At 44.1% G+C, this 13,039-nt stretch overlaps 1 protein-coding gene across 2 annotated transcripts in view; it reads right to left on the reverse strand.

Moving 5' to 3' along the window:
• ISM1 (isthmin 1) overlaps positions 1-13,039 on the reverse strand; it is a 78,994-nt gene that overhangs the window by 26,769 nt on the left and 39,186 nt on the right. For both annotated transcript variants that reach the window (XM_033185588.1, XM_033185589.1), the window contains exon 2: positions 2,858-3,097. In XM_033185588.1, coding sequence (XP_033041479.1) covers positions 2,858-3,097 — 240 coding nt within the window. The remainder of the gene's footprint in view (positions 1-2,857; positions 3,098-13,039) is intronic.

A 13,039-nucleotide genomic window follows, 5' to 3' on the forward strand; every position in this document is an offset into this window, starting at 1 on the left:
TCCTCACTTCCACAGCTTGAAGCCAGTCTTAAAATAGAATTGTCTGATTCACTTGGGACCGAGGCTGCCTGACTCCTGGGAGTTAAAATGCTCTACAGAAGCAGGTGTTGGGGCTTTTAGAAGGATTTCCTATCCTGAAAGTCAAGAGGCCCAGGGGGGACGTGGCCTCTTGCATGGGCTTAGCGATGTCACTTTGGAAAGGTGCAGGCTGTTTCCTTAGCCCTGGAGCGTGGGAAACACTTCCAGAGCCTGAGGGGGTGGGGCGGTGCGGAGGGCGGGTATCAAGTTCCCATTCAGCTCCCAGGCTCCAGCTAGGGAGAACCAGGTGGGGGCAAAGGCAGGTTGCCAGGGGAAGGGGCAGATGAGGCCAGAAGCCCTGGCAGCGGAAGCCGACCCACTGAAGGGCCCCTCACCTGACTTCACTCTGATACCAGGGAGAGGGAATGCTTTGACGGGGCCCGCAGGGACCAGCAGGGCTGTCTGCTGGGCTGAATCGGCCCTGTGTCAAACCAGTGGATTTCAACAAAAGAACAGTGCTCTGAGAAAGGGGTGAGAGCTGCCAACACGGAAACCATCACCTCCTTGTAGAAAGCACCTCATGTTTTAAAGGACCACCAGGGAACTGGTTTACACAAGTGCAGTGGTGCATGAGGCAGCAGCGGCTAGTGCTGTGTGGTGTGTGGGTGTGTGTATGTGCATGCACACACAATTACATGCTGACAGAAGACCGGGGCTCCCAGGGGTAGCAGTTGTTTTATTCTTTCTTTGAACATCTTTCTGAGTGACCAATACTAACCTTTTGTGGTCTTCCAGAAACAGAAGGCCAGAAATGCAGCACAATTTTATTTTCTTTAGGGCCTAAACGTCATCAGATCAATAAAATGCTGGCCACCCTCTTCGCCCCCGTATCACCAACAGAAAATTTACAGATAGGGATTGTATCGAGCAGAAATAGAATAACTCGACTGGGCAGTAGGCAGTGATTTCTGTGCATGGGTTGTCGACAGTGACCTCCACAACATTTTTTACTCTGTACCATCAACAGAGCCTGTCTGACTTCTTCCCACCTGTTGAGATCCACCCCCTTGGGACACAGTGCTTTTCCTCCTCTGTCTTCATGATCCCTCCAGCACTGTTTTATGTGGTAGCTGGGATCTTCACAGCGATCTAATTCATTGGAGGGAACAGGGCTTACATTTTTCAATTCCCTATAACCTAATGCAGCATTTTATATACCGTGGGGATTGGTATTCTAATGAAGTGTTCTCAGTGAGATTTGCCTGCCCCCATGACATTGGTGTTAAGAGCAAAACAACTCAGGTCCACGAAACCTGATCTAAAATCGTATCACGCAGAGGGTGTTAGTCTGTGGAGAGAGAAGCAGTTAATGAAGGATCAATTGGTCTGAGTCCAGCTTCAGGAACTTTCTGCTATGTAAGCAAACTGGCATTTGGTCCAGAGAGGAAAAAGTATGGAAAAGGTGCTCCTATACAAACAGAAAGAATTGGAAGCAAAGCTTACAAGTATGGGCTGGCTATGGTGGCTCATACTTGCAATCCCAGGACTGTGACAGGCCGAGGCAGGAGGATTGCTTGAGCCCAGGAGTTTGAGCCCAGCCTGGGCAATATGGCAAAACCCTGTTTCTACAAAAAAATTTAAAATGAGCTGGATGTGGGGGCACACACTTGAAGTTCCAGCTACTCGGGAGGTTGAGGTGGGAGGATCGCTTGAGCCTGGGAGGTAGGGGCTGCAGTAAGCTATGATCGTGCCGTTGTATTCTAGCCTGGGTGACTGAGTGAGGCCATCTTGAAAAAAAGTATGGAAGCAGTCATATGAGGATAGGGGCTGGGTTGCTCGGGGGATGAGCCTGTCTCAACCATCATAGGGACCATCTTTGGGAGGAAACAGAGAAAGGTACAAACAACATTCAAAATTAGGAGTTTGTCTCTGAATGTCTGAGGAGTTTGACTCTGAGAGTCTGAGAGCCTGGATTTGAACCCTACAACTACTATTTACTGCCATGTGACTTTGGGTAAACCAAACAGTAACTTCCTGAGTATCTGGTGCATTACTGATAGTATTAGAAAAATGGCACGGGCTTTGTCTCCTTCATGAGGGTGTTGGGAGGGTCAAATCAGATCAAGATTTGCTTTGTAAAGTATACTGAGCTATTTCAGTGTAGATGAAAGTTATTATTTGTAACCCCAGCCACCCTTTCCTTAACCTTCCATTTCCTACTGCTTCATCAGATCCCATCTTAGTGGAAGATAGCCATCTCTCCCCTAAGAACTCCTATTCTCAACTTCCTTCCTCTTATTGTTTTGTAAGTCATGTATACTTTAGAGTAATGGAAGCTTGTGTCTTTGTGAAGGAATTTCTGGTGTCCAAGGCAAGTTTAGAGGGGCATTAAGAGAAAGAGCTTTCCTGAGTGCTTTGAAATGTTTGAAATCATTTGCCCAATCTGTTCCCAGGTCAGACTGGCCTTTTCCTAAAACTGCCACATTTCATCAATTTTGTTTTGTTTTGTTTTTATATTTCAGACTATTTTGTTTTGTTTTGCTTTTATATTTCACTGTCTCTTACATTAGTATGTATTTTGTAATCCTTGGTGTGTTGTACTTTAATTGGTAGTGTTTTCTTCTTTTGAGTGGTTCACAAAATAATGGTGCATCTCACAATCACGGGTGTCGCTTAATGAAATGCAGCACTGTTCTTATGGAGATAACATGATCTTAAGCAGGAATCATTAAGGGTTTAAGAAGAAAAGTGAGGTAAGGCAGCGGTTTCCACTGGAATCATCAGAAAACAGAAGATGGACTGTTTTGTTATCTTCTACCTTCCATGTGCCAAGAATTACCTGGATATTTGGATTTTGCCCATTGATATCAGCTTTGGAAAGATCTGGAAAGTTTGGTAGATCAAGGAGAAAGGATCTGGGGCCATCTCTTTGCAATGAAGGATGCCCCATCTCTTGTCGGAATCGCGGTCTGGGGAAGGGTTGGTGTGCAGCCTGGTGGTCCAGACGCTCCCTTGGTTCTTCTTTGGAGAGAGAAAAGCTGGTTTCTGATGTGGAGTCACTTCCCACGTTGAGGTTATTCTAAAACAAACAAACAAACAAGCAAACAAACACCTATTAAAGAGACACATGATTTAAAAATGTCACCCTTAACAGTCCATTATATTCAGGAGCAAGGACAATTCCAGCGGCTGAAATTAAGCCAGTAGGACATTCCAAACTCGTTTTGCAACCCCATGGTTTAGTTTCTTCATGTCTTAAAAGCCAGATCATCAGAAAACTTCTTCTAGCCTGCTACTTGGGAATTTTCTGAGGGTTAATGAGTTATGGGCTATTTATTAAGCTTCAAAGTACTTTAAAAATGAAAACACTATTTTGAAGGAGAATAGGTGCTCATTTAAAGCTGGAACCAAATTATGTTTCTCTTCTCACAGCTTCAACTGATTAACCACCTTGGCTTTAGTTATAGTTCTAGTGTCCAGAGTTGCTTTCTTTTGTGTAGGGTATGGAGCGAAAGATCTGACCAGGCTGGATAAAGTTCTCAGGCCATATTATTGATTACATATATTCATCCATTTGTCTGTCCATTTGTCCATCAACCCATCCATACATCCATTCACATATCCATCTATCCACCCATCCATCCATCCATCCTTCCACCCACACATCCATCCATCTAATCAACAAATGCCAACCATGCTAGGCATAGGAGATACAGCAATAAACAGGATAGACATGAGACCTATTATTTTGAAATGCACAATTAGGTGAGGGAAATAAACAATAAGTACATAGATAAATAAGTAAGATCAGATCACAGAATGGTGACCGTCAAGAAGAAAAGAAAGAGGATGATGGAGAGTGGCTGGGGAAAACCTTAGATGGGTGGTCAGGGAGAACCCCTCAGAGAAGGTGACACTTGAGGCAAGATGTGAACAAGAGAAGGTGGCACCCTGCAATAATCTGAGGGAAGGACATTTTAGCAAAGGGAATAGCAAAGGGAGCACTCAGGTCCAGGATGGGAATGAGTTTGGCTGGTTTGAGAAACAGAATGGCCAGCGAAGCTGTTGTAGAGGGAAGGAGGGAAGAACCATAGGTGATGAGGATGAAGAGACGGGAATAGTCAAAGAAAAAGTCATGAAAAGGCATTCTGAAATCTAATGATTTTATACTGAAAAGTGCAAGCCCATTGTTTTTCCCAGGTGTGAAAAATGTCTCCATTTCTTTATCGCTATGGGGAAATTTCTCTAGTGATTGAAGAGTATAGACGTTGCTGGACTCCTTTTCCAAACCAGCCTTTCTTTTTCTCCCCTCTCCTCTCACAGAAGATTTACTCCAGCCTTCAGGGATAGCATTTTCATGTTTACTGGTGGAGAGAGACAAGGAGATAGAATTTCACCAAGCTTTGGGTCAGTGGTTAATGTTCTTGTTATTCTTGGGCATGTTTTGGGGTTTGGGAGTGTATGTTTCAGCACACTGTCTCCACACGCCCTCTCTGCCCCCCACCACAGTGCCTCTGACCCAGCCAGAGGGTTGCATCTGGTATAAAAACACTCATGACTCTGAGCACCCAAGGTCAAGAGCACTGAGGTTGAAACACACTAGCAGATACATATCTTCTTGGAGAGCTAACCTTAGGGAAGGGATTATTATTTTTACTTTTATTTATGTGTCATTTTTTAGAGACAGGGTCTTGCTCTGTTGTCCAGGCTGGAGTGCAGTGGCACAGTCGAGGTCACTGCACCCTCAGACTCCTGGGCTCAAGCAATCCTCCCGCCTCAGCCTCACGAGTAGCTGGGATTACAGGCACGTTCCACCATGCCCAGCTGTGAATGGATTTTTATATATCTGTTTAAATAGGAATGGGGCTCAGGAACAAACTCACTGGTGCAGAGACCACCTCTGAATGTTCGAAGAGGCCAAGGGGAGGATGGAGATAGAGACCTCATCTATCACCTCTTTAAAACATGCAGTGATAGGGGAAAGCTGGCCACTCTGCAGCATGTTTTTGCTCGCCTTTCCACAGCTCAGAAGATGTGGGCGGAGGCAGTGTCTTTGTTCACCTTTCCAGTCACCTCTCTGCCATGGTTTTCGTCTCCTGGCACATCCCGATAGAGGGAGTTGCCCTGACATTTTGAGACATTACTCAATGCAACAGAGCCAAGTGGATTGTTGTTTGAGCCTAGCACAGAGAGAGAGAAAGAGAGAGAAAGAAGAGAAGAGAGAAAGAGAAGAGAAGAGAGAAAGAGAAGGAGAGAGGAGAGAAATGAAGGGAAGAGAAGAAAAGAGAAGAGAAGAGAGGAGAGAGAGCATGCTATCTATTCTTAACATAAAAAAAAAAGGGGGGACGTCTCTATGACATCCCAAAGGGGAGATAGCTGAATGTATTTGTTCCCTTGCTTTTTTCCCTTAATCTCCAACCCTAAAACTTCTCCAGCAACATTAGCGGGGACAGTTAGATTGTCACGGAGAATTCCTTGTGTAGGATTTAGGATTACGAATCTTGGAAGCGGCCCAGAATTTGCTTCCCAATTGCTTTAGTACTTCTTGTAAATCAAGCCCTAACTTCATTGCCACAATGGAGGTATACTGCTTAATTAGTTAAAAATGGGGCTCTCTTTCCTTTCCCCTGTGATGTAGTACTCTTTCTACGATGAACACTTACATTTTAGAAGAAGTAGAAAATGTGTTTTTGCTACTCTTTAACATTTTGCCTAGATGTCTGAAAAAACAGGGACTAAGTTTGATTGATTGATGTGACTCTTGAATTTTTCCTGGTAGGAAATCCACCACCACAGTGCTTCTGGCTTAGCCCCAGACCAAGCAAACCCCTTAAACTCTCTAGGACTCAAGGACCTTGCATGTAAAGCAGATTAGATAATAAGAAGAGCCCCGTACCCTCCCCGCAGGATTAGTCAAGATACTTGGGTTAGGTTGTGTCTACACATGGAAAGAGAAGCGTTGCATTAGGGCCACTGGCTGGGCAGTTCTGGCCACAAATACCTCTGCCGGGAATAGTCAGACAAGTGGGGCTGAAGTATGTTTTGGCTTCAGTTATGCACACAATTGTGGCATTTCTCTATCTCTCCGAACTTCCCTGCCCCCCAGACACAGGCTTGGTGTTTGTAAAGTATTTGGAAGATGCTAAGTAATAAATAAATGCTAATCACAATCTCTGAACATCTGAGTTACTCTTGCACCTCTTCCAAAACATATTTAACTAGAAACCTTGCCTCCTTGCGACGGCATGCCCCCAAGCTGTTAAGAGACTGGAAATCCTAGGATAAGGGAAGTGTGGCTAAGGATGGCCCATATAGAATGAAACCCTGTTTTATTCAATCAATAACAAGATTTAAGAGTTGCCATTATTTTAGTCATCTAGACTTTAAATCTAGAGTAGGAGACAATAGACAGAATATCCTAGAGTAATGCAGAAGAAAACCTTTCTTCATCTCTTCTCAAAGGGACATACTGCACATCCTCCTTGCAGAGCCCCCGTTGGAGGTCCTGGTTGAGGACATCAGTCCAGCTATCACCAAGTTCACTCACTGAGTATTCCACTTGAATTATTCCAGCAGAGTAAAGATTTTCAACAGGGGTGGATCGCAAGGTTAAAAGTAAAATATTTTGTGTTTTATTCAGGCAAGCAAACATTCTTCTCTGAAAATGATATCTTAGGAAAGTCTGGGAATTTAAGGAAAGAAACATGACCATTCTTTCCAAAATGCCATTGAATTCATTCCACCCCAGTTAAAGTGATACAAGGGGGTCTGCTCAGTTTGGGAAAATATTGCTTTACCCACAATGTGTCTTTGAGTTGAACATCAATCTATGAGTTAACACTGACAATGAGTTAACATTGAGTTAACTATCTATGAGTTAACACTCACAATGCTGCAGTACCAGCCGCAATGTTTCCTCTTGTGACTATAATTTCAGAGCTGTGACTAGCAAGGAGAAGGAAAACAGAAGAAATGCAGCTACTGAACGGCTTATGCACATGAACCGTTCAATTGCTGAGGCAGGTGATCTTCATTGGCCAAATTATTTAGCTACTGCTTGGTGCTCCTCTCCTTCTATTATTTTAGAACTTATCTAAAACAGGAATAGTAATAAAAATATCCTGTTCTTGCAGCCTAGTATTTTGCCTTATATGGCAGTACTGTGGCAGACATTGCAATTGCCTGCCCAGTGTCTAGTCCCCTCTTTTTCTTACTTGGTGTTTGTTTCAGGTGGCTGTGGACCTGGCAAAAACTACATTTCCCAGCATGCACTGCATCTGGATGTGACCATATGACACAATTCTGCCCCAAGAGGGGTAAGTGGAAGGTTCTGGACAGAACTGCTGAAAAGGAGTTTTCAGATTCGGTTTTGCCATTTGCCTTTCTCTCTTCCACTTTGTCCTGCCTGAAATGAGGAAACAGGGCTTGATGTGAAATGAGACAGCTGGCAGGCCTGAGGATGGAGGTTGTAGTCTAAGCGTGGCTGACTGGAAAGATGGCAGGCTTAGGTCCCTGATAGCATTATGGAGCTATCGCGCTGGTCCTGGAATGGTGACCTCCATATGTCTTTTACTGTTATCATTAATCTTAATGTTAACATTGACAGTGCTGCAGTACCAGTAGCAATGTGCCCTCTTGGGATTTTAATTTTTGAGTTATGATGACCAAGAACATTATAAAGGTTTTGCCACTGAAAATAATAGCAAAAACCAGCATTACTTTTGCACCAGCCAAATACTATCATGATTGCAAGAGGTTTTTCCTCACCAAAAGGAACCAGCATTCCTTGGATAAATGGGGTGAGTGCAGAGCTTGGGCGGGGAAGGCACAGATGAATTTGGGATACTTTCCTGCAACAAGAAGCAAGGAAGCTTTCAATGACTAACAGGGTACTCTTGAAAGAACACAGGAGCCAGCTTGACAGGTCCTCATTGCTCACAGATCAGAGAATTTGGACCAAAAAAAGAGATTGTACTTGACTAATGTACACTGAATCTATCAAAATTCATGAGGATACTCATGAAGGAGAGAAATCCAGAAAAATTACTGTCACCATTTGAGGTAGGTATTATAAAACTCCTTACTTTGCAAATTGGTATTAAAAAGAAAGAAAGGTTTTCAGAGGAAGCAATGTTTGAACTGAAATAAAAAGGGCTTGTTAAACGTGCAGTAGATGCATCAGGTTAAGAGAACAGGGATCTGGGGAGGGGTCCAGGAGCTTTGCAATCCTGGTGAAGGAGTCTCTGAGGTCTGACAAAGCTGTGGTTTATAGATCCAAAGGGTTTCAGAGCTGAGATGCAGTGAGAGTAAAGATGAACTAACGGAGTTAAATATTATACACATCGGGCCCAACACGCAGTCTCAGCCCACCAGCCTTTGGTCTGACAGCTTTCTATCATACTGTGCTGCGACTTGTCCACCAGGCTGCTACTTCCCTGGTGGCATCCTCTGGGGCACTTGGAGGTTTGCTGAAGCTACATGGTGCTGGGATCTCATCCCTCCTTCCTCATTCTCATCAGCTGGCCCTGGATGCCCGTGGGAAAGCTGTGCTGAGGTGAACTGAGAAGAGAAAACCTCTCATCTTTAGGCGGGGTGCAGTTTTTCTCAGATGACAAATCCACACGTTTCAATCACTTGTGTCCTTTATACTAAGTACATCCTGGTCCAACACCAAGAATGTCCAATCACTGCCTCCAGCCACTGCATAGCTGGCGCTGCCCATCATGGCTGTGTTTGTGACCAAGGTGGATGGCCATAGCCACATCTAGGGTCAGAGGGCTCAGAATGGCCAGAGTCTCCCAGCTGGTCATTTGACACAGGCAGATGAATACAAAAGAGAGGGAGTGAGGGTTTTTGGACATCCAAGCCATGGGGCAAATTAGGATAAGCACTACAATAGGGGGAAGATAAAGCTATGGAAATGGGCGATGCATCCTCTTTTGGAAAAAATGTGCTAAGCATCATTGTCCCAGTCTGCAAATAGCCACCTGCCCTATTCTGCAAACACCAACCAAGGACTGGAATCTGAAGAACAGGGTTGATTTCACCACTTTCAGAACCTCCAGAAGAGGCACAAATCAGTGACAAATTGTGGCTGTCTAGGAAAATTTAGTACTTTTTCTCTTTAAGGCAAAAACTGGTAACTGTTCCCCAGATTAACACAACCAGGTAGACTTCTTGGAGGCACACTGGCTGGCAAATTTCTGAAAAGCAAAGAACAGGCCCTATCTTCAGTCTCCAAACTCCCTCCTCCCTCCCCCAATTTCACAAGCTCAGGGGGCAACCAATAGGTACTAGTTGATGATAATGATGGCTAAAGTTATCATTGGGTAACAGGGCCTAGTTAGATTTTGTTTTAATTAGGCTGAGGCTACAAGCCTCATTACCCCTAATGTAGCTTTTATGTGGGATTCTAAAGAAAAAAACCCTGGGAATCGTCTACTGAAGATATTAAAGAAGATATTACAATGCATTTGGTCTCATAGACTTTGAACAACAAACAGCAGAGATTGTAATTAATGTCACTACAGCCTCACTCCTTAAAACAAACTAACAATATAGCTAATTAGCAATATGTTCTCATTTGGACCTGAACATCTGCATATTATTATCAACAATGCTTGTTTCCTTTTTCCAGATGAAAGGAAGCCATACTGCACCCAGAAACATGGCTGTGTACCTTCCACATTCAAACACTCATTTTCTTCTACCCATGGTAAACACACTCAGGGCTTTATCTGTGTCGAGCATCGATTTTGTCTGGAACATTCCCACACATCTAAAAATAAGTTTAAGAATGCCACTAGTGGTATTTCAAAGGGAAGAGCAAAAGTTTTACTGTTTGAAGAGATAAAAGAAGAAAATGGCACACTGATTATCTTTAACATGATTGAGGAGCAAGAACTCCTAAGATGAGAAAACCAGGAGAATGAATAAAGTGAGTTTTAGACCATAAAATTGGCTTTCCAGAAAGGGCACACTTTTTCTTAGTGCTCAGGAAGATGGATGGAGACCACGATCCTAGGAGTGGAAGCAGGGGGTGGTGGGGGCTTGTTGGGGCTTGTTCTGAGAAGGGTTGGAAAGAGGCAGCTAGGATACACTGGAGAGAAACTGCACCATGAAGACACAGACAACAAGGGTGACCAGCTGCTGCTCTCATGAAGTCTGTGTGTGATGGCAATCATTCCCCTTCAGGCACCAGGAACAGAGCAAATGTCAATGGCCGTATTTTATAGCAAGCATGACAATGCAATGCCCCTTTAGGAACTATTCCTGGCAGAGGGGAAACGGCCATACACATGCTTCAATCTTTGCTGGAGACTCTGACAACTAGTGCACAGGCACATCATGGCTCAGGAATTCAGGAGGGTCTCAGTCCTGGTTTGGGAATGGAGCCTGCTGTCGAGGTCTGACTAATAGCTGAGGAATCCCTAGTTATGGTGGCAGAATGTGTCATAACGATGTTTACTTTAGAGCTTGGCAGTGACCTCGTTTATTATCTCAGGCTTTAGAAGAAATGAAGAATGGGCAATTCTTTGCATTTGGGCAGAGAGCTGGCTTTGCGGTGGAGAGGCCACCCATCCCTGTACATCTCTCCTCATTGAAGCTTCTTTGGGCCAGCTGACAAAATGGAGATCAACACTTCACCGGTTTGTCTTGAATACTTCTGTAAACTGCTTTGATCTTGAAAATGTGCAGATTATTGGTGAATTTTTTTCAAGTTGTGCTTTCTCCATTGCTGGCAAAGAAAACAGAGTGGTAGCTTTTCCAGGACCAATTTCTTTTATGTCCTGTTAGGCTAAAGAATGAACTGAAATGAAGGAGAAATTATTCTTTCAAGTCTAAGCAAACATGTAAGAAGCAGAGTACAAGAGTGGAAAGTGAGTTTGGCCAAAAAAAAAAAAAAAAAAAAGAAAGAAAGAAAAAGAAAAACAAACCCTTCCCACATCACCCAAAACATCCCTGCAAATGTAGGGAGATGGAGAAATCATACTTTCCAGAACCACTTTAATAAAGCTCTTGCGGTGTGAGGCCAGCCATCCTCAGCATCCAGTTAAGGGCAGGGCTTTCTATTAGTCTTCCAGGCTACAGCTAACCAGCTGAGGGCTACAAAGGCCAGGCCACCAGTGGCCACCAGGGGGCTTCCGTCCCTGCTCTTCAGCCGTTAGAGCTCAGCCACCCCTTTAAGTCAAATTTTGAGCAAACATTTAGTGAGTTTGGATTATCGGTGATTTTCCAAGTTGTGCTTTCTCCATTACTGGCAAAGAAAAGAGAGTGGTAACTGTCTAGGATTCGTTTTCCAGGACCCAATTTGAAGAGGCACCAGATCATTAGTGCACCTAAAAGGCCCAAGTATCTAAGTCCTCCTGCAACCAAAGGGAAAGGGTGTTGAACAGGACACCAGAAGGCAAACATCTCCTGCAGTGATTCTGTGTCTTCCCCACATGGAATGAGGTTGGTGTTCTGTTGGTGAGAGGGAGAACCTAGAAGTTAAGCCAAAGAACATGGATGGCAGAGTTCAGAAGCTGAGGTCTGGGGTAGGGGTGGCCTGGGGACCCTTGCCAAGTTATTATCCTAGTTAAGGAGATGGATTCTTCTCAACACTAAAGTTAAGAACCCTCATTGAAACCTATTGCTAATCTCTCTGCTCCAAGTACTTCTAAAATGGGTTTCAAAGGTCATTGGACCTTAACCTTGGAATCCTGAAAAGGGCTCAGGGTACTGTGGAAAAGACCAGGGATGGGAGTTTCAAGGTCCAGATCTGGGTCCCAACATTGCCTCTTCCTGTTTTGTGAGCTTTGGTAAGTTATTGCACCTTTGCACTTATGGTAGACTGGTTGGCAAAAATGTCCACGAATTCTTCTTTTCTCTAAAGATCCACGCCTCGGGTAGTTGCTTCCACACTCTTTGAGCTTCTTCTTCTTTTTTTTTTTTTTTTTTTGAGACAGAGTTTTGCTCTTGTTGCCCAGGCTGGAGTGCAATGGCATGATCTCAGCTCATTGCAACCTCTGCCTTCTGGGTTCAAGCAATTCTCCTGCCTCAGCCCCCAGAGTAGCTGAGATTACAGGTGCACACCACCATACCGGCTAATTTTTTGTATTTTTAGTAGAGACGGGGTTTCACTATGTTGGCCAGGCTGGTCTTGAACTCCTGACCTCAGGTGATTCACCCACCTCAGCCTCCCAAAGTGCTGGGATTACAGGTATGAGCCACTGTGCCCGGCCTTCTTTGAGCTTCTTACTGCGGCCAAAGGGACAACAGTTAACAGAGACTTGAGAAGCACTTGTGCCTCAGGATTGCCTAGTCTTTTTGCTCTTTGGAATGAGTAGAACATTCAGTGAAGAAGGCCAAGCTAGCCTGTTGAACGGTGAGAGACGTGTGCAGCAGAGATAATTTATCCCAGATTCACCAGTCTGCCCAATGGCCAGTCACTCAGATGGAGACCGCCCTAGACCATCCAGTCCTGGCTGAGCCTACCTAGGCTATGAGAGCTACCCTGCTGACCCGGAGACTCATGAGAAATAATAAATCCTTGTGGGTTTAAGCTAGTAAACCCAGTGTGGTTTGTTACACAGTAAAAGCTGACTGATATAGGACCTTGATTATTTCTTCTGTAAAATGACCATGGTGAGGTAGAATGACAGTTGCAGAAAGGCTCTCACTCTATTCAGCTCTGACCTCCTTGGAATGGAATCCTAAAGAGACACTTGTTCTGGAGAAATTATTTCACACTAATTTCAGAAAAAAACTCCACTTTATTCCAAATGCGGAAAACATCAAATTGAGGGTGGGGAGATTAAATAAAAATCCAGTGGTTCACAAATGCATGAAATGTAGATTCTATCTACAATGACTAGAACATCTTCTCCTTTCTCTCTATCCTTCTACCTGTTAGCTCAAAGCTGGGTAAAACCTGTTGGAAAATTCCAAAGTCCTGCCAACTACTTTCTTCACTGACAGGTGCTTTTTTGGTAATAGCTGCATTGCCAGTTTTTCAAAGACTCGAAGCTGAGACTTAACA

The sequence above is a fragment of the Trachypithecus francoisi genome, unplaced genomic scaffold (assembly GCF_009764315.1).
Source record: "Trachypithecus francoisi isolate TF-2019V2 unplaced genomic scaffold, Tfra_2.0 Lachesis_group21, whole genome shotgun sequence".
Taxonomy (NCBI): domain Eukaryota; kingdom Metazoa; phylum Chordata; class Mammalia; order Primates; family Cercopithecidae; genus Trachypithecus; species Trachypithecus francoisi.